The sequence below is a fragment of the Herpailurus yagouaroundi genome, unplaced genomic scaffold (assembly GCF_014898765.1).
Source record: "Herpailurus yagouaroundi ecotype Mexico unplaced genomic scaffold, PumYag 199, whole genome shotgun sequence".
In the NCBI taxonomy this organism is placed as follows: domain Eukaryota; kingdom Metazoa; phylum Chordata; class Mammalia; order Carnivora; family Felidae; genus Herpailurus; species Herpailurus yagouaroundi.
The window spans coordinates 12,997,182-13,023,607 of NW_024412430.1; the positions used below are offsets into that span (position 1 = coordinate 12,997,182).

The window sequence follows — 26,426 nt, forward strand, 5'->3', positions numbered from 1 at the left end:
GCCGAGTTGGCTGCGGCCGCCGCGCTGCGCTGGGCCGCCGCCGAGTCCCAGCCCGGGGCGTTGCAGGCGCCCCTCGCCAAGCCAGGTACGAGCGTCTTGCGGTGCGGGAGCCGGGCGCGGCGCGTGGGCGAAAACTTGGGAGCGGCCGCCGCGGTCTGGCCCGGGAGGCCCCGAGGCAGGGGTTCGGGCCTTCCCTTCAAAGTCCCGCCGAGCCGGTTCACACTCTCCCGGCGCGGGCTGGTTTTCAGTCCGGACCCGGAGCAGGTAGAGCCCGGGCACGGGCCGGACAGGCGCGGCGCCGGCGAGCCAAACGGCGGGACCGTGCATTGGGCTTGTCAAATACCTTCCCCAGGTAAAAAGGGGGACGTGGCTGCTTCAGCCGGTAAATAAAGAGCTCGAAACAGGACCAAATTAAAACCCACGCGGGCCCACACCCCATCGCGTGGCCCGGCTTTTCTGGCTGCGGGCTTAGGGGGCCTTGTCTTTGGAGGTTGGAACAGGTAGGTGCAGGTGACTAGTCTAGGCCAGGGCTTGGCTGAGTCCGAGCTGGGCTTGCTTCTCGGACTCCAAGGGACTGGAGCGGACCCGAAGCCTTTCCAGTAGCGCACGGTGGCTTCCAGCTTCTTGCAATTTGCTGAAGAAGCCTCATTTACAAGCCTAGTTAAAAAGAGCCGGAAACGTTCCCGAATTCGTAGCGGGGACCCAGAATCTGGCGCACCCAGCTTTTGCAGAGCTGCTCAAATCCTTTAAACACCGTTCCCCGGCCGCCCTCATCTGTGTCTCAGAACCTGACCTCCAATGGAGAAGGACGCCTCTGCCCAGCCCTTTCCCAGGTTCTGGGCCGCATGCTGCTAAGCCAGGGATTTGGAGCAAAGGCTCTGTCACCTCCCCTTTCCTCTCTTGGGTGCTGTAAAGAGGATGGGTCTACCCAGTGTCCCGGAGGTGGTCATACGCCCCCCCCCCCACCCCACCTCCCCACTTCCGTTTCCTTCCTCCAGGCCTCAGTTGAGTGTCTTTGCTCCTGGGGAGTCTCTAGCTTGCTGTCCTGCCCAGCCCAGTGCCGCTTTGATTTTAGGCTCTTCGATTTGAGAGGACGTGTGTTTGACGTTTCCCGTGGACTGGGACTGGGGCAAATATATACAGGAAAAAAGCCCATCTTCCTAGGAAGGGGAGTAGGGGGCTGTGCTGGACTTGGGAGAGGGAAGGCCCTGGAAGTCCCAGCACCCTCCTGTAGGGAGAACTGATAGAGCTTATGACCACCCCACCGCCAAAAAAGACATCACCCCTGGCTTCTGGAGAGATGCTTTCAGGAGCACTGGACTGCTGGGTGCAGCTGGGGAAATACAGACTCACTCATTTTGGGGTGAGTTGGTAGGCAGCCTGGATGGCCCAGTTCGGCTGTCCCCGTTGCTCAGTTATGATCTGAAGGCCTGAAGCTCTGAGAACATGTTATGTGAAGAGTAAGACTGGGCGTTTTCTGGACAGAGGACAGTTTGCTGAACGTGGGTTTTGTGGACATTTAATCCAAAGTAGGTTGGGTATACTCCTGTCTCTGAGTAATGAGGCCCCCCCCCCCCACTCGCTTTTGTCCCACCCGATCTCTTTGTATTTATAGATTTACCACAGAGAAAGAGGAGGTAGGGAGAAAGAAGATCCTTTTTGCTTTTCTCCTTTAAGTTAGGACAAGTTAGTAACTAGGAGAGCTTTGTCTTCTCGGTTCTAGAAGCTGATCCATGCCACTGACTCTGCTTAGCCTTTCCGTTTCCAGTTTCCCTGTCTTCATCTCCCCAGCACCAGAGCAGGAGTTGGAGTTTCTGGGGAGGGGGTAGTAGCATTTTGCAGGGGCCATCTGCCCGACGGCACCCCAAGGGCATTGGCTTCTGGAGTCTTTGTCCAGGAGATTCTTTCACATCCTGTGCTCTTCAAACCATCCCTTGGGATAGCCAAAGTTCAGGGTCTCTGAAGAGTCCCCAAACCAAAACAGCCAGGGTAGGAGGGGGAGGGAGAGCCAGCCGGAAGGGGGGAAGGAGGGCGGGGTAGCAGCTGTGGCAGTGTGCTGTGGGGGAATAAAAGAGGGAGACAGATTTCAACTGGACAAACCAGACTTGGGGCTCTCTCTCTCACTTCATACCAATTATTCCGGGATAGCCTGAGCCTTCCAAGTTGAAAACAAATAATTGAAAAGGAGACTAGGATTTACCACAAGGAGAGGTCAGAGTGATGGCGCAGGGGTTGGGGGGGGTGGGTGGTTGGTGAGCCATCAGGGACCAAAAGCTCAGTTTCCAGCTGGTCACACCACATACCTTGCACGTTCATTTATACAACTTTTGTTCTCTTCTTTCAATTGGTTCAACCCCATAATTCCAAAAAAAAAAAAAAAAAAAAAAAAGAAGCCAACCACCAATCCAGTGGTGGGAGGAGGCAGAAAAAGAACAGATAATTATTTCCCATTAGGAAGTCTTGCACACAAGCGGATCAGTTCTATGCAGTGCTTTTTATGGAGAAAGGCTCTTTGGGGTTTAAGTTAGGGAAAAAAACTGTCTAGATGTGATTGCTCTGGCTGTCTGTATTATCCTGTATTTTCCCTTTTTGCAATTATTTTTGTACTGTGTTTGTATGTAACATGCCATGCGCATTGAGAAGCACATCCGATACTCCCGTACCAGTAGCTCACTACGGTTTAGAGAGGTAGGTGAAGGTCTGTTGGAATAGTACATCCACGTGTCCACACGGACAAGAAGCTCACAGACCATTAGGAATGTAAATATCTGCTGACACATCACCGAGATTTGTTTCTTTGTGTTACCGGTGTCAAAAACGCGCTTCGTTTTGCAAAGGGCCTCTTTAGTACACAGCTATGGAGACGTAGGTTTTTTTTGTTGTTGTTGTTGGATACAAACAGGTTTTTTTTGTTGTTGTTGTTGGATACAAACACAGGTGCACAAACTCAGGAATCTTTTTCCCTCTCCAGAAATCCTTGAGAAAAGCGCTGGCCTGAGAGAGAGAAGGGTACCTTTGCTGGGCACCCATTGGAGAAAACACACCCTGTTAGGGGAGTGACAGGTTAACCCCCAGACTTGGTTTTGTTGCTTGAAGAAATCTTTCCCAAAATCCTGCATCAAATTCTTAGAAGGAATAGGGGTTATTTTATCTAACGGTGTAGTTCATGGAGCATTCCTTTCAATGTGGTGGTGGTTTTAAGGAGAAATTTCATACCTTAATGTTATTCTAGTTAAGGATTGAAGCATTCTTTTTTCCTCCCTTGCTGCTTGATTATCGTCTATGGCTGGTCTGATATTATTAGATTTTGATTGAGCCCCAAATTCGAATTTAGGCTTCTTTTATACCATTGACTCGCTTATTTTCCTAAGTTCCCTCCTCACTCTCTCCCCTCCCCCCATGAAAATATCATGGGAAGTGTGAACATCTTTCAGCTCTTAGTGTGTCTGAGTCAGCAGCTTCAACCAGCCAAGCCAGCCTTTCAGGACGTGGGCTCAAGAGCTGAGGAAAGTTAAGGGTCACGACCAAGGTGAGGAGCTAAAGTTACATTCCTGTGTTCTCATCCCTCCCCCCCCCTTTCCTCTGGGAGTGTGTCCTTGGTCTCCTCCCCACTGTGCAAGGAAAGACCTGTAGTTATAGATTCTTCCTACATTTATCTACAAAATAAATATGCACACAAGTTCTTTAAAATGTTCTTAAAGGAAAAAAAGAAACAGAAAGCCAGCTTATTTGGTTAGGAATAGAAGAACAGGATCATATAGGAAAGTAGGAGCTCCTTTCCTGGGTGTTTCTCCTGAAAAGGAGCAAAGAGACTTACAGGGAAAGAAGTAAGGAGATTTTGGAAAACTGCCTTTATTTAATTTTACCTCCTGCGGGGCACCTCCTAGCAACTTAATGCAGACTCTGTGCTTTTCTGCTCCAGCTTGATTGGTCCTGTCCAGTCTGCTTCCTAATTTTTAATTTTACTTTAATTTTTTTTTTTTTTTAAAGAGACAGAGGCACCTGCAAGTATGATTGTTACTGGATCACTGGTCCAGGCCAGAATGGAAAACCCTGGTGAATACAGGCTAGAAGCAAACGAAAAAAGCGGGGAAGACTTCAAAGTCATTCATGAAGTGTACCTATGAATTTTTTAAAACGGGGGTCTGGTTATTTAAGGAGGCCAGATTTGAGGCGAGGAACCCGACTCGCAAGCAGGTTGCACTCTGAAACACAGAAACTAACCCAATGCAGAGGAAGGAGCGGTCCTGTACCAGTGGCCTCCTCCAAGCCCTTACTCCGGGGCCGGTTTAGGGGGTGCGAAGCGGGGGCTGTGCACGCTGCCCCGGGAGCGCCGCAAGTGCGGGCGGTGGCCCCGGGCCGCGGTCCGCGACTCGGGGAGCCCGCAGCGTCACCCGGGGCTGGGGCTTTCCTCTCCGAGGGCGGCGGTGCGGGAAGGCTAGGGAAGGCGTTTTCGCGGCGGCACCGGGCCGCCGTCCCCTTGCACCCGGTCCCGGGGAGACAGCGGGCGGCGGGTCGGGCGCCGCGGTCGGCTCCCTCCCCGCTCGCTCCTGGGCCGGCGCGCTGCAGGGTTGGAGAAGCCGGCAGCCCCTCTGAGCCCTCCCCGCTGCCTCTCGAGCTCCGGTGGGGTGTCAGAGGTAGCACAAAAATGTGCAAATAGGCAAACACACACAAAAAATAACATGTCAAATATCGCATGGGGCATATTTCGACTAAAAAACCCTTGGTTATTCATCTGAAGTTCACATTTAACGGGGCGACCTGCATGTCTGGCGGCCCCAGGCCGAGGCCGAACCCACCCAATCACCCCGCAGGGCGCCACTCCGGGTGGGGGTCGCTCCTGCGCGTCCACCAGCTTCTTTCTCTCCTCGGGGCCCCGAGTGTCCGTCTTGCGGCGCTGAGGACAGGGTTGGCAGGAAAAACGCGTCTGGGAGCGGCAGGTCCGCGGCCGCCCGGGAACGATCCCCCCACCCCCACCCCAACACACTCCTCCGGGTTATAAATCTGGCCGATAGCCGCGCTCTCGACTTACACAACCAACTTTTCTTTTCCCTGATGGATGAACTCCCGGGTTTAAAAGATTACAGTAATCACAGGAGGACAGTGTAAATCGAATCTGATAGCAATAACTTTCGGGGAAGGTCAGGCTCAAGTGAAATGTTACCAAGCAACAGGCATTTTGTTTGCAAAATACAATCAAAGAGCATTGATGAGAAATTCTTTGCTGCAGCCAGTCAGCACTTTCTGCTAACAGCTTTACAGAGAGAAAGTGAGTAAATCTTCATAAATCAACGTCCCTGGAGGACTTGGAGCCCCTTTCTGGAACTGTTGCACCTCTTCCTGGGAGGGAGGAGCTCAGCAAAAATCTTTTGCCTCCTCCCTGCCTCCCTTACTCCTCCCTTCCCCTCTTCCTCCCCTCTGGCTTTCCTCCTTTCTTTGGCTTTTTAACTTGTTCTGGCTTCTCAGGTCCCTGGATCTTCTTGTCTGGGGAGGAGATGAGGCAGTGGGCGGGGAACTGGGGTATGGACTGGGGACTGGGGAATGGGAGGGGGGGGGGGGCTCAAGGCAGAGATCAAGGCCTGAGTAGTAACAGCTGGTGGTCACAGGTCCATCTACTGCCTGAGCACTGCAGACTCGGGTTCTCCAAGGAAACTAAGGGGAACCGACAACAAAACTATGTGTAGTTTTTTTCCATTTTATTTTATAATTAAATAGCTATAAAAATAAGCACAGTCAAGTGCTGAGTAACAGTATTATGGAAAACTGAACATTCAGAAGGTCAGTTCTTTACTGAATCTCTAATCTCTCTCTCTCTCTCTCTCTCTCTCTCTTTATTGCAATGACTAGGCAGGCATACATTGTACAAAGCGGGGATTGGTATTCTGCCCCCCCCCCCACCGTTTATTACTTTTAGTTTATTACTTTTATTAGTTCAGGGATGAGTATTTGTTGCAAGCTTTGTCTCTCCAGGTGAATGTTTACAACAATGTGAACCCCGTGGATACAGCACAGTCTGCCCAGCTACCGGCCTTTTAGTTATTTGCTGCATTTCAGTGTAAGATGTGACCAACCGCATAGGTGACAGAAATTTTTACAGAAGATGAATCAGTAAACTGTAAGCCTCTCAGTGGCCGAGAGGCAAGGTTTTGATCAGCTCTGTATAATCTTCCCTAATACAGTGCCTGGGAACATAGTAGGAGACTTAAGGTTTTTGTTAAATAGATGTATGAATGAGTAGACAGCTACATTAAAAAAATGCTGATTAATTTTTTTGAGAGAGAGAAAGAGAATCCCAAGCAGGCTCCTCCCTGTCAGGCCAGAGCCCTACGTAGGGCTCGAACTCACAAAACATGAGATCATGACCTGAGCCACCCAGGCGCCCCAATGGCCGCATTTTTATAAGTACCAGATAAACAGGTAGATTTATGGGTAATTTTCCTCCTTCTTGAAAGTGTTCCTGAGTCAACAAAGTTCAAAACTAAATTTTTGCGAGACATACAAAGTCCGCTGTTGCAAGCCTCTTATTTCCTTAAGTTCTGCCCAATGTTCCCCCAAATATTGATCCCAAGGAACCATCCTGATTCCTTCACACATTAGTAAGCTAGTGTTGTTAATGAATTTTAAAAAGCAAAGCATGACTGTCTATACTTTTCACAGGATCCATACCACCCCCACACACACACACAGAAGAAAAGGAATGATTTTCCACCTACATTCATTCCCTGCTCTACTTTAGATCTTCACCCATTCAGTTTTTCGTTTTTGTTTTTTTATGATGCAGCACTTCTAGCGTGAGATAAAAATAACAGAAAATGTAAAAAAGTATGTTGGGCATTCTGATTGGGCATTGGTCTCTTCGAGAAGCCCTGTCCAGCCTAGGTTCCTTCCTTTTCTGTCATTGCTGTAAGACTGGTGTGCTTGGAAAATGACCCTTCAGGGAACAGTTAGTTACAGGTGTGTCCCCCCTCCCCCAAGCTCAAGTCGACAGAACAAGGGGTACAATTCATGTTTCAAAATGTATGACATAATTTCAAAAGAAAAAAAAAGTCCACTGACTTTCGCACTAGGAAACATCCCTCTCTATGCCAATGTTTTTGTGTTTTCATTCAAGATCTATTTTTTTGTAGCTATAATTGGATAGAATGGATAAATCCACCACGTTAGAGTCTGAAAGAATCTCTCTCTATTTTTATGTGTATTGAGCAGAATGTTTATTTCCCATACATGGTATAGACTTCCCCAAATATTTGAAATGAATACCTAGGGTTTTTTTTTTTTAAACATGTAACTACATTTTCATATTTAAAAAGTCCTCTAAAGACTTTTTGCAAACTGTAGTTTTAGATTGGAAGTCACTTTTGGGTGACTATTCAGTTTCCCTCCCTAGTTATGGTCTGTAGCAAAAGAAAAAAAAAAAGTCTTGGAGCTATCTTAAGGTTTATGTATTTTTTGAAGTTGGTAGCATTATCATGGATGGAAAAAAATTCCTTCTGAATTGAATATCTACTTCTTTTAAATACTTAAAGCTCAGTGAATGGTTTAGTTGAGGGGTGGCTAGGACTAATTTTTTTTTTTTAATGTTTATTTATTGTTGAGAGAGAGAGACAGAGCATGAGCAGGGGAAGGGCAGAAAGAGAGGGAGACACAGAATACGAAGCAGGCTCCAGGCTCTGAGCCGTTAGCACAGAGCCTGAAGCAGGGCTGGAACTCACAAGTTGTGAGATCATGACCTGAGCCGATGTCAGACGCTCAACTGACTGAGCCACCCAGGCGCCCCTAGGACTAATTCTGTATCATGAAAAATATGACATGGAAGAATGAATAGAAAGATTTTTAAAATACCTGGGTGTTTAAGCATTAGAAACAGCAGATTATAGGGTACCAGGGTGGCTCAGTCATTTAAGCCTCCGACTTCAGCTCAGGTCATGATCTCATGGCTTATGGGTTCGAGCCCCACATCAGGCTCTGTGCTGACAGCTCAGAGCCTGGAGCCTGCTATGGATTCTGGGTCTCCCTCTCTTTCTGTCCCTCACTTGCTCATTCTCTGTCTCTCTCTCAACAATAAATAAACATTTTTTAAAAATTAAAAAAAAACAGATTGTATCACTTTCAATAGGTAATTTGGAATATCAGATGAAATTGATTTCTTTCTCCTTTTTGAAGACGAGGTTTGGCTTTGTGTGCCTCTATTACCAGGGGTAGACATGTTATCAGTTGGAGTATATTCTTACTCTCCATGTTCTAGGAATGAGGGTGTCAGTTTCAAAAAGAAAGAGGGTAGAGTGGGGACGATTTCCCTTTCCATTCCATTGGTTAGCAGTGTCACATTTCCGTATCTAGAAAGGCCTTTGTGTTTTAAGCCAACATGAACATTTTGCAAAGTTCGTTTAGGGAAAAAAAACCCCTAGAGATGTAAAGAAACACCTGTTATTAAGTTGTACTTTATCACGGGCCGCAAAACTCACCCTCTATAATTACTTGTGGAAGTCTGTATTTATAGAATAATTTACAGTACATCTGGGTAATTTACAATACACCTAGGTTAGGGACAACAGTACAACCAATTGTAGATACCACAGTGCCACAGGAGTGCAGGGACTCTCCATTCTGCCCTTGAGAAGTTACTGCTGGGTGAACAGAAGTGCCACAAAGTGAGAGCCTAGTCTTCCCTTGTCCACTTTTGAAACCCCAAGAGCCTTGGCTGTTGATATGAATTCTGCTCACGCAATACTCAGGTGCATGAAGGCCATAGATGTGTCCCACACCTTGTTTCCTTCAATGGCTTCTGTCTTCCCTTTGAACAGGATATGAACAGTGCTGAGCCCAGTTAGTTGGAATGCCCTGAATTTGTAGACTTGATTCCTGTGACATCCTGTTAGCTTTTTATTTTTTATTTTTTTGACCACTGGGCCGTAGCCTGGGCACTGAGCTGGGGAGGCTGACCGCCCAGAAACCTGACAAGAGTGTCTGGATGAATCAGCACAATCCCCCCCCCCCCCCCCCACTGAGAAGGAACAGGAAGCAAGCACAGGCTGCTGGGGGCGTGTCACCATAGCAGGGGGACAGGGTGGCGCAAGAAAATAAAGGAAGGGACTGTTGCAGTCTGGAGGTTCACAGTTGGTGAAGAGCTGGTACCCGTATAAGATGCTATTGTGGCCTCTTCTGCAAGACGGGAAAATAGTTATAAACTGGCATTTTGCGTTGTCAGATTTATAGTCCTGTCATCTAGTATCCAGTAGATTGGGGGGAAAAATACGTTTTCACGACGGCAAATAGGTCAGATGGGCCAGAACATCCTTCTCTAGCTCTTCTGGGAGCGAACTTCGGCTCCTTGACTCACTTTCTTCTGGAGCCTGACGTGTTCTGTGGAGGACTGAATTTGGTGGTAGACCTCCAGACATTTTCCACAAATATTTGCAGCATTTGCAACTTATCCAGCATGGGAAAAATGATCTTTTAAAAAAAAAAAATTTTTTTTTAAGTAAATTCTATCCTCAACGTGGGGCTTGAACACACTACCTAGAGATCAAGAGTCACGTGCTTTGTGGACTGAGCCAGACGGATGTCCTGAGAAAAACTGTCATTTAAAAGAAGACGCTTGGGGCACCTGGGTGGCTCAGTCGGTTAAGCGTCCAACTTCCGTTCAAGTCACGATCTCGTAGTTCATGGGTTCGAGCCCCGCATCGGGCTCTGTGTTGACAGCTCAGAGCCTGGAGCCTGCCTTGGATTCTGTGTCTCCCTCTCTCTCTGCCCTGCCCCAGCTTGTGCTCTGTCTCTGTCTCTCAAAGGTGAATAAATGTTAAAAAAATTTTTTTTTTAAATCTCACCATCTCCTATACTGCTCTGATACTGTGTGTCCCATTCTTTCTCTTTTCTTATTGTGGTAAAATACACATAATGTGAGATTTAACTCTTTTAACCTTTTTTAGGGTTACAATGTAGTGACATTAAGTGCATTCATAATGTTGTGCAACCGCACTAGTGTCCATTTCCGGAACTTTTTCTTCTGAAATTGAAACCCTATACCTATTAAACCATATGTCCCCATTTCCTCTTTTCCCTCTGGCCCTGGGAACGATTATTCTACTTTCTTTAAATTTTTTTTTTAAACATTTATTTATTTTTGAGACAGAGATAGACAGAACATGAACGGGGGAGGGTCAGAGAGAGAGGAAGACACAGAATCCGAAGCAGGCTCCAGGCTCCGAGCTGTCAGCACAGATCCCGACGCGGGGCTTGAACTCACAGACCGCGAGATCATGACCTGAGCCGAGGTCGGACGCTTAACTGACTGAGCCACCCAGGCGCCCCTAAAATTTTTGTTTTAATGTTTGTGTATTTTTTGAGAAAGAGAGACAGAGAGAGAGCAAGGAAGGGACAGAGACAGAGGGAGACCCAGAATCCAAAGCAGGCTCCAGGCTCTGAGCTGTCAGCACAGAGCGCCACAGGGGGCTTGAACTCAGGAGCCATCAGATCATGACTTGAACGGAAGTTGGATGCTCAGATCACGACCTGAGCCAAACGCGGATACTTAACCAACTGAATCACCCAGCCGCTCCCATTCTACTTTTTATCTCTGAATTTGTCTATTCCAGGTACCTCATATAAATGGAACCATAGAATATGTGTCCTTTTGTGATGGGCTTATTTCACTTAGTATATTTTCAAGGCTCATCCCCACACTAGCATGTGTCAGAATTACATTTTGAGACTGAATAATACTGCATTGTACGTATGCACCACATTTTATTTATCCATTCATCCTTCCGTGGACATTTGGGCTCCTTCCACCTTTGGGCTATGGCAGATAATGCTACTATGAATGTTTGTGTACAGTAAGTATCATATTTGATACTAAGCAAGTTCTGTCTGGCTGTGTTTGCTTTTCTTCCTGCACATGCCTTTTATCTGCTCAGCTAGATCATAAGCTCCTCCAGTCAGGGACAAGTCTTATACTTCCTGGTATTTTTCACTCCCTTTTTTCTATGTCCCTCGGCATCTTGCATATTACAGGGATACAAATACTCGATGCTGATAATGATAGGTAAGGAAAGCTAAAGTTAAATTAAAAAACCCTGCTTAGAGGCACATAGCATTTAAAACATTATTTAATATTTACCTGGGGAGTGTATTTGACTTGTTTTCCTAAGCTCCACGGGGCAGGGGCCAAAGTCCAATTGTGTGTTCAGTTCAGTGCAGAGCTGACATACTGTCCCTGTCCACTCATTTTCAAGGGTTTAATAATAGAGTAACTGCCAAAAGGCGTGCATGGGGTCATGAGTCAGGAAAGTTGACATAGGTCTCTCTGATTAGAATCTCTAGAAGCTTCTTTGTCCTTGTTTTTCTCTTTTGGATCAAGAACAAATACCACATTAACTCAGGAGAGGACATGTGGATCCCCTGTCCTGGGGAATTGCGAGAGGGAATATGTCAAATTCCTCTTGCAAAGATAGGTCTTCTGCACCTCCCCCCCCGCCCCCAACCCGAGCTGTGCTCGAAAGCAGAGCTGGCATAATATATGTGGGCTGCAGATGATCCCCACATACAAACCTCACATTTTGTCTTAGAAAAAGCAGTAGTTTACTTAAAATGCAAATTGGGGATAAGTGAATTTGTACCAGATCAGTCATAGGACTGAAAGTTGTACCGATACAGTTTAAGCACATTTTAAAAGGTGCTCATTTATGCTTGGCGCATAGTTATTGCTCTGTTGAAGAACTCACCTTCTAGTTTTCCATTATGCTTGAAGTAAATCCCATATTAGAAGAATGTTCATAAATGGGCCTTTGTTTAAGGCTTTTAAAATAAACAACAACAAATAGAAGGAGATAGATCTTTTGACAGGGCTGTGATGAAATTTCACCGGCTGGCATTCTAAAGATAATCAGGTGTGCCCACAGAGAAAATGACAAGGAAGCTATTCAGGCAGGCCGTAGAAAACACAGGCAAACCGATTGTTTACAACCTGACAACTGGGTCATTAATAATTTTCATCTTTAGATCAGTTGCACTGGCTTTGAGTAGAGACAGCCAGGATATGCTTTCTAAAGGATAAAAATCTACTTGCATATAGCGTGCTAATAAAGAATATGTTCTTTTATTATAGAAGCCTGTTGGCATGTCCAAAGCAAGCAAACCAGTCTTACCTACTCCTTTCTGCCTGCGTAGAAATCCTAGCCCTTTGGGGGGTAATGTCTTAAGTCAAAATGTTAAAATTGGACCTGGTTTAAGTTCACAGCCAATCTCTGCTTTACCCAGGAAACTCCACCCCCCACCCCTTTTAATATAATTCAAGAAGGTATCTTTAAATCCTTTCCATGAACCTTACTAATAAAACAGTTGGTGAAACATTTTTACCTCTTGCACTCTGTGGTCCTGGAGTTATGGGCGCACTGTTTCATTGATGGGTCATGACCCCTGTGCAGTTTGACAAAGCTCTCCAGCCATTTCCTTCTTTCCGTCATGCGACCTGCCTCGCTGTCCAGAATTCGCAGCTGGTTTTGCCTTGCCTCAACTTCCAGTCTGTCAGTCCCTCCAGTGGCTTTTAAAGAAAGATTTCAGTGTGTCGTGGCTCCTTTCTTTCACTTTGGAAATGATATTGACTCATTATTGTACATGGTAACCTGATGAAATATACGACCAATTCACAAGACACATGTACCACAAAATCTGCCTGTGGGAAATGGATTGAAAATATTAAAATTCCCTTCTATGGATCTAGGGGTCATGTACCAGCCGATGATGTCGGTAGATGTCACCAGCCACCTCATTTGCAGAAAAGTAGCCAGAAGACAAACCCAAGCTCATTTTCCTACTCTCCCCTGTGCTGTTTTTATCCCTAGAACTACAGAGCGTCCCTATTTCGATGGTTACTGCTACGACAGCTGCATCTTTAACGGTTATAGGGATCACATCACTGTTCTGTGTTTAGGGCAAGGCTTCTCTGCACATTCTTAGTCTGAGAATTCACTCCGATGTCTAGATTTTTATTTAGTCTTCCCTCCCCTCCGTTTGCCGATGAGGTGGTTTGGATTTTTCTTAAAAGGCTTTCTGCACAGGAGTGTCTGGCTGGCTCAGTCGTAGAGCATGTGACTCTTGATCTCAAGGTCATGAGTTCAAGCCTTTTTTTAGGAAGCAAGCAAGCAGGCAGGCAGGCTTTTAAGTGTGTTAGCAAACACCGAGTGGTGGTTCCCTTCCAAAATGCGTGTGTGGGGCTCTCTCCAACTGCTCCTCTCCATGCGCACCAGCAAAGGATTAACTTAGCTGTCCTCTGCTTTTCAGATCTGACTGAAGAACGACTGGGGGACAGCAGCTCGGCTGATAACACAGAGACCTTCAGCGACAAAGACGCCGACCAGAGGAGCTCCCCGGATGTGGCCAAAAGTAAGGGCTGCTTCACCCCCGAGAGCCCGGAGATCGTGTCGGTGGACGAAGGCGGCTACGCGGTCCAGAAAAACGGCGGGAACCCGGAGAGCCGCCCCGACAGCCCCAGGTACCACGCGGAGCAGAACCACCTGCTGATCGAGGGCCCCTCGGGGACCGTGTCCCTGCCCTTCAGCCTGAAAGCCAACAGACCGCCCCTGGAAGTGTTAAAAAAAATATTCCCCAACCAGAAGCCGACGGTGCTGGAGCTGATCCTGAAGGGCTGCGGGGGCGACCTGGTGAGCGCCGTGGAGGTCCTTCTGTCCAGCCGCTCGTCCGTCTCCGCGGCGGCAGACAGAACTGCGGCCGAGCCCGAGGGGCTGGTGCTGCCCTCCAACGGCCACATCTTCGAACACAGCCTGAGCTCCTACCCCATCTCCTCGTCCAAGTGGTCCGTGGGCTCGGCCTTCAGGGTCCCGGACACGCTGAGGTTTTCCGCCGACTCCAGTAACGTTGTCCCCAACCCCTTGGCGGTCCCCCTGCAGCACCCCTTCCCCCAGCCGCCCCGCTACCCGCTGATGCTGAGGAATACCTTGGCGAGGAACCAGTCCAGCCCCTTTTTGCCCAACGACGTCACCCTGTGGAACACGATGACGCTGCAGCAGCAGTACCAGCTGAGGTCCCAGTACGTGGGCCCCTTCCCCACTAACTCAGCCGGCGTCTTCCGGAGCTCGCCTGTCCTCCCCGCGCGCGCCCCCGAGGACCCCCGCATCTCCATCCCCGACGACGGCTGTCCGATCGTGGCCAAGCAGTCCATCTACACCGAGGACGACTACGACGAGCGGTCCGACTCCTCGGACTCCAGGATACTCAACACATCCTCTTAAAGGGCTTACCTGCCGGGTGGGGACCAGGTGACATTTTCTGTGCATCTGCCCCTCCCTCACACCCCCCTCCCCCTCGCGAGGAGAGGTCACGACCTGTGTATACCCCCCTTTCCTTCTGTTTCACCAAGTGACTGTGCTTGATTCTATACCTTGGCAATAAAAAAAAAAAACAAAAAACACATAACTTATTTAATTTCTTGCACTTCATTGGAAAATGCCAAATAGCTCTACTCTGTGGCTTTAGTGCTGAATGTGTATTGTAAAAGAGAGTCTGATGCTAAGAATAGTCTTGGGAAAAGCCGGGTCCACTGGAAGATGTTATTTGGGGATGTAAGGCTGAAGGTCAGCCTCGTTCCTCAACTCAACCCGGAATGTCCCATAAAATAGTATACTTGAATGCAGTTTTGTGAAAGAGGATTCCTCAGGATATGTAAAGCCTAAAGGAAATGGTTTAGTTGCAAATGGACTCGGAACAGGGACCTTATATTCTTATGCTAAAAATCCTTCTTGCATATTTGAGAGAGACTGCACTTGAGAATAGAGTGAACTGCTCACATGCTTATTTAAGCTTGGACGGTTTTCAGAGACAAACTCCATTAAGAATTAATTCTTTTTACATGGCTGAATTGACACATGCGTCATGTCGATGTAAACCCAAATCACAGCTGTGAACTGCATGAAATGTATTGTGAAATGAACACAAGATAAAGCTTTGTCAGGTTATTGTAGCATGCTGAGGGCTCTAGAAAAAAAAATAAACTAAGGAGATGATCTTCGTTTATGTCATTTCTGCTGGTGGAAAGAGAATCTGGAAAGATAGAAACTTGATGTAAAAGCCACTTGCTAGCACACGGAGCAGGAATCAAGGTATCCGTGAAAGGGGGCACTCCTCGAGAAATATGGGGAATTTGTTGCTTAAGAATAGAGTTAAATTCAGCCCCTCCATCCATTCTTTGAATTCTTCAACTGATACTTGGCGAGAGCCTATTTTGTGTAAGAGAACGCTTTCTGTATGCAATTGTCCAACTTACCTGTCCACGAGTCCAAGATAAACAGGGATTATAATGGAGGATCCCATTCAAGAATAAGGTAACAATGAGTGGCGCCTGGGTGGCTCAGTCGGTTGGGCGTATGACTTCGGCTCAGGTCATGTTCTCACGGTCCGTGGGTTCGAGCCCCACGTCTGGCTCTGTGCTGACAGCTCAGAGCCTGGAGCTTGCTTCTGATTCTGTGTCTCCCTCTCTCTGGCCCTCCCCTGCTCATGCTCCGTCTCACTCTCTCTCTCAAAAATAAATAAACATTAAAAAAAAAATTTTTTTTAAAACGAATAAAGTAACAATGAAACAATCTACCGCCCCGGACCTGTCGTAGAGAAAGCACTCGATAAATGGGAGCTATTATTACTACTGTTAATTAAGCTTGGTAGACTTTGCATTCTTGCTCAGGGGTTTTAAAAAGTGAGTTTTCCAACAATACTATCTGGTGGTGCCCACACAGATCACTTCTCTTGCTGTGTCCATTCTTCAAAGATAGTGAAAGCAAAGATGGCTGTTTAAGTCAGAAAATACACTTAGGAAGGTGGAAGAGAAAGTAAGCAAATAAAAGCCTCTACATGACGAGGATGCAGAAAGAGCTCCCACTGCCAGAATAGGTCTGGAAGGGAGAGTGCTAATCCTCTTGGCCTGGGGGATAGGAGCTAATATCAGCTGCCGACCATCCTTGAATGGGTCCCAGGAGACAGAGATATTTAAAACTGAAAAAACCCCCCAACTCCTCTTTATTTCTGTAGGGCACTTTGGAGATGGGAATCTTTGATGGGGAAAAAAATTCCTTATATTAGCCGGACTAATGTGTATTTCAGTGACATAGTCACATACCAGGGTGTTTAAAAGTACATACTATTTGTTGTTAGGATTGTACTTAAACATTAGCGTATACATGAAGGAAGAAAGTAAGGGAGTGGAGAGCAAAATAATTTGCCCCTGATTCTAAAGACACATATCCAGGACGTTTCATGTGTTGTGATGGGCTAATGTCTAGGCCTAACTAGGACAAATGTATTTTCCAAGGTATCTTCATCACAAAAGCCAATCTGCATATATTTAACAAGCAGCAATGATAACAGATCCCCTGGGAGCCAAAGGTGCTACAAAATCTATCTTTCAGCTGTTACTTCTCCAGGTTGAATGGCCCAATTGAGCAAAACTCGCCTTAAGATATGGTGCCTTTACAGCATGTGATTTAACCTCCACAGATCATCAAAATCATGGACTTCTTTTGACAATGGCCAGCAAAATGGAATGATCTGTAAGACCGCGAACGCAAAGGCTAGTGCAGGTATGTTTGATCCTCGATATAATCTTCTGGAACAAGAAATATTTATTTTGGTGCAAGCGTGGTCAGGGGGCTGATGGGAGAAACTGGTTAAGATCCTACATCCTGCTCCCAGCATTCCCTTTTGCTTCCTCTGTGATCCTGTCTGTGGGGCCCCCCTCTGGCGAAAGTGTCAGAACGTGTTAGATTCTAGCTCAACTCCCAGAGACTATCCTGCGAGGACATGTAGCAAAGTGGCGCACGGTTATTTTTTCACACGAGAGAGTAAAAATCAGCCAGTTCCTTCTGGCTAAATCCCGTGTGTCACACGACAAAATGACGGGGTGCTTGAAGGTAAACTTGGAGCTGAGTCAAGCCAGCCTTAGGGCAAGTTAGTCCACATTAAACCAGGGTGCCTCTCTCTCCCCTTCTAGGGAGCACCTGCCAGCTGCTCGTCTTAAATGCTTTATTCATCTACGGTGTGAGTGTGGCTGGGGCAGTCTGTTCTATGGCATTTGTCTGTGGTCCACGCACCCCAGTGCTTACATTTCTAGTTTAGATTCCCGGGCTCTGCCTGTTGAGTTCGGAATCCCTGGCAGCATCAGCACCTACATTTTTGTCATCTTTCCCAGGTGATTTTTTTTTTTAATTTTTAATGTTGATTTCTTTTTGAGATAGTGCACGAGCACACAAGTGGGAGAGGGGCAGAGAGAGAGGGAGACACAGAATCCAAAGCAGGCTCCACGCTCCGAGCTGTCAGCACAGAGCCTGATGCAAAGCTCAAACCCATGAACCGTGACATCATGACCCGAGCTGAAGTTGAATGCTCAGCTGAGCTGAGCCACCCAGGTGCCCTGCCCTCCCCCGCTCCGCCAGGTGATTCTTAAACTAAGATTTGAGAACCACCTCCCTGTGCATCACACACATCTTTGGGTTTTCTTCTTAGATCCATGCCAAGCAAAAGAGCTGAAGGATAAAAACTCTCATGCTGGAGGCTTCTAAATACGTACATCCTCCACTCCTGTGTCCTTCTCTATGGCAACAGTAAATAAACGCCCACCTGTAAGCAGTCTTGGTACCTGCCCTACAGGTAGTTCAAGTAACTTCAGCGGCAGTGTTAACGTTTGAACCAAGTACACATTTGAGATCAGAAATGCCTGTGTTTGGAAACTTCTGATCGGCGAAGCACCAGATGTTAGCATAAGTGTGCCCTCCTTCCTATCAAGGGGAGCACCACTTAAAGCTCCTGAGATTTGCCAGTGCTGCTGACCCTTAAGGTATGCCACGATTCCAGGTTTCCTAATGACACCTGGAAATAAGCTTTGCCCTGGGGCTGGAGATTTGAGTTTTAAGAATCATCAAGAATCCCCTCCCCTCGCCCAGTTTTACGGAGATATAATTGACATACAACATTGTGTAAGTTTAAGGTGTATGAGGTGATGATTTGATATAGGTATTATTACAAAATGATCACCACAATAAGGTTAGTTAACACATTCATCACCTCACCTAATTATCCCTTTTTGGTGATGAGAACATTGAAGGTCTTTTCTCAGCAACTTTTTTTAATTACTCTTTTTAAAAAAACTTTTTATTTATTTTGCGAAAGAGAGCAAGGGAGTGGGAGTGCGTGTGCATGAGTGGGAGAGGGGCAAAGAGAGAATCCCAAGCAGGCTTCACGTTGTCAGTGCAGAGCCTGACGCAGGGCTCGAACCCATGAACTCTGAGATCACCATCTGAGCCGAAACCAAGAGTCAGAAACTTAATCGACTGAGCCACCCAGTTGCCCCTCTTCTCAGCAACTTTCGCGCATGCAATATACAGCAGGCACAATGCTGCACATTGGATATCCAGAATTTACTCATCTTACGAGTGGAAGCCTGTACCCTTTGACTAACATCTCCCCGTTTCTCCCACCCCCATCCCTTGGCAATCATGATTCTACTCCTTGTTTCTGTGAGTTTGGTTTTTTTAGATTCCGTGAGTAAGGGAGACCACACACTCCTTGTCTTTTTGTGATTGCCTTGTCTCACTTAGTTTGTAACACTTGCTTTATCTGTTAATGTGTTGATGGACAGATTAGGTTTCCATCTAGGTTGTTTCCATGTCTTGGCTGTTGTGAATAATGTTCCCGTGAATACGGGGTGCAGATATCTCTTTGAGATATTGATTTCATTTTCTTCAGATATATACCCAGAGTTGGCATTGCTGGGTCATATGATGGTTCTATTTTTAATTTTTTAAGCAGCTTCCATACTGTTTTCCATAGTGGCTGCACCATTTTACATTCTCACCAATAGTGCACAAGGGCTCCCTTTCTCCTTATCCTGGCCAGCACTCAAGATCTCTTGTCTTTTTGGTAACAGCCATTCTAACAGGTGTGAGGTGATGTCTTACTACGGAATACCAGTCCTCTCGGTAAAGGGAAAAACAAAAGCAGTTGCACAGAAATTTTGAGCAGCAAGGCATTTCTTAGCCAGGTACGTGGCTGCGGTTGAAATTAATAGCAGAGAAACTGGGGAGGTGACGGGAAGGGGGCAGTGATTCTGAACCCCTGGTCCAGCCTGTTGCAATCAATCAAAGCCTTCTAAGAGCCTAAGAACATTTAAAATTTACGGAAAGAAATAGGACCAGTGGAAGAGGTAGACCACGCAGCAGTTACGTATTTATGGGGTCTGCTCTTTAGGGACTCATCTTCCACAGTCCCCAAGTTGCCCTATGGCTAGGTTGGTGGGAGAAAATGGGAAGGGGGGGCACCCTGGGAACATTTGTTGGGGGCCCAGAGAACAGGTGCTGACTGCATTTGATCTGACATATTTGAAAAATGAACTTGATTTCACTGCATACTGTTTCAGTGATTCATTCTTTTTATGTGCATTTACTCAGCAGAAGTGAGTTGAAAATGAGACGGATGCTAAATTTATATGTTAATTTTAATATTGAAGCTATCCTATACTTGAAGAATAAGATCAATGCTTCAATTTCATTCCTTAGGTGGTACTGAACGTTGTCATTACCGAGGGGAAAAAAAAAATCATTTCCAAATGCATCCTCCCTGAATTCCAATCTCAGGGGACAGAGGAGTCTTGGGAGAGGCAATCCTGCCTCTTGCCGATGGTCCGTTCAGTGTCGTCCGTCAGTGTTCCCACAGTATCATTTACTATTTCAGTGTGAAGGGTCAGTAAAAAGGGTAGTGGTTTTCCTTACATCTCAATGGAGTTTATTTACCAATTGGATTCTGAGAGTTGGCGATGGTGGGGGTGGGGGGTGTGTGGGGGGGTGTTAGGCTGTGTTAAGAGTTTCATGTATCCCACGGGCAAAGCCACTGAGCTTAACCAAAAGTGAACTCACCAGTTGCAGGAAAATTATACCTCCGAATACTTGAGTCACTGCTTGGTTGTTTTAGACCACGACCTCACACTTACACTGTGATTTAAGGGAAAGATTCCAAAGATCTATGGAAGGTTCTTTGGGGGAGAGAAGGAACCTCTGTCTCCCGGCCAAACCTGGTGGAGTCAGATGTGGAATGGCTTCGATAGAGCCATAGGGTTGGTGAATGTGACGTGGCACCCAGGGCCTCCACGGGGTTACATGTGAGCTGTATCACCAGCAGACTCTGTACTGGCCTTGGCCTTCCTCATTGGGTTCTGCCTTCAGGGAGCCCCCGGTGACATTGGCTGCTGTGGGTGGTCATGCATTTTGTGTGTTGCACCAAGGGGCTTGGCCAAGAGAGCAAGCAGGGGCTCAGATCTGGAATGGGTGCTCTTTTCTGATTTGCCAGATGATCAGAGAGGGTGCTGTTTGGGGAGGCGCTTATTTCTACTTTGCACGAAGTTATGGTCCAGTGTAGCAGGCGCTCGGGGGGAAGGTAGGGAGAAGGGAAAAGAGTGAATGAGTTGCAAGAGAACAGCCTGAGCATTAAAAGGATTAGCTGTAGATATGCTCTTAGCTGTAGATATGCTATTGATAGATCATTGCCCCCCCCATCTCCTTCAGCCTGTTCCCTTAGACAAAATAGGATGTGGTTGGTTCACTTTAAGTTTGAAAGAGATCTCACTCACTGAATTTGAGACTAGAAAGGAAGATGTCAGGGAGGGAGGAGAGCCAGCTTCTATTGAGCACCTACGGCTGGCATTGATCCGACCCAGGTATGTCCCTAAGGGCTGTCCCCACTCTGAAATCAGCCCAGGCCACCGGCAGCTGGGCAGTCAGATGTCATTTGGGGCTTCCTGAGTGGGCAGCAAGCAGTGTATGGAAAATAAAGCTGATGAGTGAACGAAAATGCCTACAGCAAGCACTGATAGCGGCACTTTCCTATCTTCAGAAGAGCTCTGTGAACCAGCCTGTCCGCGTATCTCCGACACAGTAAAATCCAAGGGTCACTACAGACCCTGATGCTTTGAGAAACTATGTATCTAATGTGGTTTACTATTAACGATATTATATGTAGGGTCTTAAAAATTGCCAATTGGGCATGATGCATACTTAACCCCCTATTACATAGAATATTTGATATACCAAAGCTCTCTATATGTATGTCAAAAACATGTTCCAAAAATCTAGCTATAACTCCTAGAGAAAATTTGGTGAATCTAACATGATTTATTAAAATTAGCAATTCAGAGCACCTGTTAGATGTTATTAATCAGTTTAAAATATGTCTAGATCCAATCCAGATGCCAATTAACTTATTAAGTTTTTTTAATTTTAATTATATTTGTTTATTGAGAGAGAGAGAGAGAGAGAGAGAGAGCATGTCCATGTGAACAGGGGAGGGACAGAGAGAGATTCTCAAGCAGACTCCACACCCAGCCTTGAGCCCACCATGGGATGATCCCGTGACCCTGCGATCATGACCTGAGCTGAAATCAAGCGTTGGATGCTCAACTGACTGAGCCACCCAGGTGCACCGCCCCCCCCCCAATTAATCTATTAAAAACAAATGCTACCCAGAATCCAGCATTTTCCGGAAATAGTTCGGAGTTAAGTGTGACTCAGGAAGAATCATTCATAAAGTTCTTACTCTGTGCTAGCGTTTTTGTACATGATGATGAACATGTATTAAATCATGTTATCACTCAACAACCACAAGAGATTGTTAGTATTACTATTCCCCTTTCATAGATGAGGAAGCAAGGAAGTAACTTGTCCAAGGACCACTACCTTGAAGTGATAGACATGGGTGGGGTTCAGACCTTTGGATTCATTTTATGGACTTAGAGTTCACGGATTTTAATTACAAAAAATGTATTTAGGGGCGCCTGGGTGGCTCAGTCGGTTTAGCGTCCGATTTCCACTTAGGTCATGGTCTCATGGCTTGTGAGTTTGAGCCCTGCGTTGGGCCCTGTGCTGACAGCTCAGAGCCTGAAGCCTGCTTCAAATTCTGTGTCTCCCTCTCTCTGCCCCTCCCCTGCTCGTGCTTTCTCTCTCTCTCAAAATAAATAAACATTAAATTTAAAAAAATGTATTTAAGTTGGCTCTATACTCAGCCTGGGGCTTGAACACACAACCTCCATATCAAAGAGTTGTATGCTCTACAGACTGAGCCAGCCAGGTGCCCCTAGGGCTCACAGGGATTTTTAGAATTCTGGTTCCTTTCTTTGGCGAGCTCCCTGGTTTTCTCTGGAAATGCCTCCATCAGATCTGGGAAATGTGGCTGTGGCTGCAGATTCCTGGGCGTTGGAGCATCCGGAACCTTTCCTGTCCATCAGCCAGCCAGCCAGTCAAGTGCAGCTAGCTGTACAGACCGTGACCAGCCGTCTGCATTAATGAGTGTTCTTCTTAGCTCTGATGCCCCCTGGAGGTCAGTGGGAGTAAAATAGATGAAATCAGTGTTTTCCCTCTGCTCCTTGTGCTGAAGGAGGAAGAGGGGAGGGGGGAGGAAGAGGGAGACTCTCTGCGACAGAACAGGGGTCCCCCCCACATTCAGTTGTGCAGTTAGGTCCATGGTCTGTGTAAGAGTTTGGGGTTGGTGCTGATAGCGTGTAGGGCCTCTGCTTTGGTTCTTGACCAACAGCAATATCCACTACAGCTCCACCTGGGCGGGGAGGGGGGGGAGGAGGATCAGAGTATGTCATCCCAAATATGCCGCTTTGGCATAAGGATTATTTTGAGCTGAAGGCAATTGAGAATCAACAGATGCAGGAAGAGTTCTCTGCTCTCCCCATATCTGCCTAAAAGCAGGGTATAAATTTCCCTTTGAAGAAGTTGCCTGCCTTGTACCAGTGAAAGAAGAGCAACTCTTATGACTGAAAGTAGGAAATCAATGCCAAGACGAGCTTGCAGAAAAACACCTTGCATAAACATAGCCCTTGTCTTCTGTTAGTTCCCCCCCCACCATGTATTTCCTAGTCACTTCCCTACAACTTACCACCTTTGAAACTCAAACCCTCTTTCCTTTTATTTTTTAACTTTATTTTTTATTTTTTAAAATTTACATCCAGATTAGTTACCATATCATGCCACAATGATTTCAGGAGTAGATGCCTTAGTGCCTCTTTCCTTTTATAAAAAGGTGTGTAAGCCCCCAAGCCTAACCACTTCTGTGAGATTCACCTCTTTTCTGTGAACTGACATGCATGTAAGCATTCATAAAAATTATGTGCCTTTTGTCCTTTTCATCTGCCTTTTGTTCGTTTAATTTGCAGACCTCCGGTCAATGAACTTAAGAGGGTAGAGGAAAAGTTTTTCCTTCCTGACAGTGGACAGGGTCAGACAGAGAAGTCCACAGTAAGGAGGGAGGATTGTGCTTTCTGAGCGCCCTCTCAGGGGGGCAGGAGGAGACCTGGAATAACCCTCCTGAGCTCCACAGCACCACCAGCCCCCACCAGGACCTACGCGCACGATGAGTGTTTCCAAGGGCAGGATAGATGAGCAAACCTGTGCTCTGGGATTTCAAGAATCTTGCTGAAGTCCTTATGGCAGAGACGGTAATGCACCCATGGGCAGTAGGCCGGTCCCCCAGTGGATCGAAGGAAAGAGTGACCTGCCCACTGTCACCTGGACAGAAATAAGCTTGCTGGGGGAATGCCTGACCAGACAGCCAGTTCCAATGGTCTGGGGCTACACTTGCCCATGGGAGTGCCTCTGTGTGGGTGGGATTAGGTCTACTTCTTAATCCCACCTGGGAATTACCCTTAATTCAGTCAGGCATCTGACTCCTGATTTTGGCTCAGTTCATGATCTTGTAGTTCATGAGTTCGAGCCCTTCATCGGGCTCTTCACTGACAATGTGAAGCCTGCTTGGGGTTCTCTCTGCCCCTGGCCCCACTCCTCCCCTTTCCCCCTCTCTCTTTCAACATAAATAAATAAACTTAAAAAAAAAAAAAGTCTACTTCTTCCTTCAGCGAGGCAGGAAGTGATTCACACTACAGAGCTTTGGTGACTCTTGCTCTGAGCCTAGTTGGCCCCAAAGACCTTTGTATTTCAGATTTCCTGGCCAACTGAGGCCAAAGAAAGAGCTCATTGATGAGCTAGGTCAGGTGCCAGATCCAGTATACCAGTTAAAATAGAATTTAAGATAAACAGTGAATAAATTTTTAGCCTGAGTATGTCCTGGGTAGTATTTGTATCAGTATCTATGTGTGTGTGTGTGTACATATATATAGCATATATAGATATTTGTATATATATATATGTATATGGTATATTTGTATCAGTATCTATTTATATATAAATATTTGCAATATTTGTATCAGTATCTATGTTCATATATATATATATATATACATAGCATAGACTATATATATATGCATATATATGTATACGGTATATTTGTATAAATATTTATATATAAATATTTGCAGTATTTGTATCAGTATTTATGTTCATATATATTTATGTATGTATATATGTATATACATGGTATAGACTATAAGTATGTCCCAGGCAATATTACGTAAGTATTACCTTAGGCATTTTTATATTCTCCAATATAAGTATTACCTATACATATTTATACTAAAAATTATTCATTGTTTGCCTGAAGTCCAGTTGAACTGGGTGTCCTCTGTTCTTATTTGCTGAATCTGGTGACTTTACCAGGAGAACATTGCATTTGTGGCCTGCCTGTGGCCATGGCCGTGGTCCTCTCTCTGCAGTCAAGGAAACGGGAGGGCTGAGGTCTTGGCTCAATGGGCTGAAAGCCTCCTCCAGCCCTCAGATGTATTTTGTTTGACCCATATGGAGTTTTTGCTTTCATTTTCGACTGACTGCCAACATTGAAAAATTGGGAGATCTCACATAGATGCCAGGTTTTTGGGCTTTTCTGGAAAAAGTGGGAGGTCTGGGAATATTGCATGGAAATGAACTTGTTAGAGCCTGCCTTGGTCTCACTTCCTTGTGCCTGGTGCCTGTAGCTGCATGTGGGACCAACTCATTTAGTTTCCTAAATCTTGTCCTAGGTGGGGAGGATTTTTCTTTGGGCTCATCATCCCTGAGTGACTGTTGGCCCTGACCCAGCTGATCGGGGATGTGGGGGGCTCTGTCTCTCTGACCCTCCACTTTTGACCTGGTAACTTGCTTCTCAGAAGGGCTGAGGTGTAAGGTGGCCAAAAGTCCCTGAGCCCTCCCTCTGGGTCTCCCTTTTCACCTCTAAAATGGGGGGGAAGTGGGGCACCTGGCTGGCTCAGTCAGAAGAGCATGTGACTCTTGATCACAGGGTTGTGAGTTCGAGCCCCACGTTGGGTGTAGAGGTTACTTAAATAAATACAACTTAAAATGAGAAGGAAGTCAATCCAGGTTTCCAACAGTCTCTCTCTCTCAGTCTCTCTCTCTCTCTCTCTCTCTCTGTCTCTTTTTGGTACCAAAAGTTCTGTTTTATCAACCCATGCCACCGCAGACCCAGTGTTTTGAAAGATCTTGTTTCCCCGAGCAAATGACATATACCGCCAGCAGCCTGTGAATTCTGGTCAGCCTCAAGGCCAACCCGTGTCACCGCACCTCTGTGATCAAATTCCCTCTAAAAGCAAAGACATTTTGTAAGTTCATGTAACCTTACTGAAAATATGTTCAGGTCCCCCTGCTGCTACCTTTAGAGCCACTAGGGGTTGGGAGCCTCATCAGTCAGGTTGGTCTAGTCTACACTGGAGTAACAAACTCCCAGATTTCAGTGGCTGAACACAGAAGAGTTCAACGTGTGTCATGGGTGTGGCAGGTGCACAGGTAGGGACCCAAGGATTCTGTTTCTCACCCGTGGCTCTGCCGTCTCAACATGTGGCTTTTGGGGCAGGAGACGAGATAGCTGAAGGGCTTTTCCAGCCCCCCTCTGTTCACGTTTCGCTGGCGGGATCCAATTTCAGGGCTTCACGTGAGGGCAAGGGGCTGGGAATTACAGTTTTCCGCATGCCGGGGAAGGAGCAGAGAAATGCACATAGTGAGCACTGAAAGGAGACCCAGGATGAGCCATGGGGTCCCTTCAGCTCCAAGAGCCCTGCCCTCCTCCAGAGTGATCAGAGGGAATGGCCCACGCTTTGTGGTGACCTATATCTACCGAGTAGAACAGATGCTACAGATATTCCAGTCTGTAGTTCCAATCCCATAGTTTTCTTCCTGATAATGATAGCTAACCTGTATTCATTATTTATTTTTTTAAGTTTATTTATTTTGAGGGCGAGCGGGTGGGGAGGGGCAGAGAGAGAGGGTGAGAGAGAGAATCCCAAGCAGGCTCTGCACGGGTCAGCACAGAGCCTGATGCGGGGCTGGAACTCACGGACTGTGAGATCATGACCTGGGCCAAAGTCAACAGCTGGATAGGTAACCGACGGAGCCACCCAGACACCCTGATAGTTAACCTTTATTTTAACTCTTTATGTGCATGAATTGACACCAGCCCCACCAGGCCCTGGCTTCACCAACCAGGCTTTG

At 46.5% G+C, this 26,426-nt stretch overlaps 1 protein-coding gene across 1 annotated transcript in view; it reads left to right on the plus strand.

Annotated features, from left to right (window-relative positions):
- DMRT3 (doublesex and mab-3 related transcription factor 3) overlaps positions 1-15,022 on the plus strand; it is a 16,585-nt gene extending 1,563 nt beyond the window's left edge. Inside the window, exons 3-4 of the mRNA XM_040449433.1 lie at positions 1-85; positions 13,282-15,022. The exon at positions 1-85 is cut by the window's left edge and continues 40 nt beyond it. Coding sequence (XP_040305367.1) covers positions 1-85; positions 13,282-14,249 — 1,053 coding nt within the window. The 3' untranslated portion in view covers positions 14,250-15,022. The remainder of the gene's footprint in view (positions 86-13,281) is intronic.
- The last annotated feature ends 11,404 nt before the right edge of the window (positions 15,023-26,426 follow it).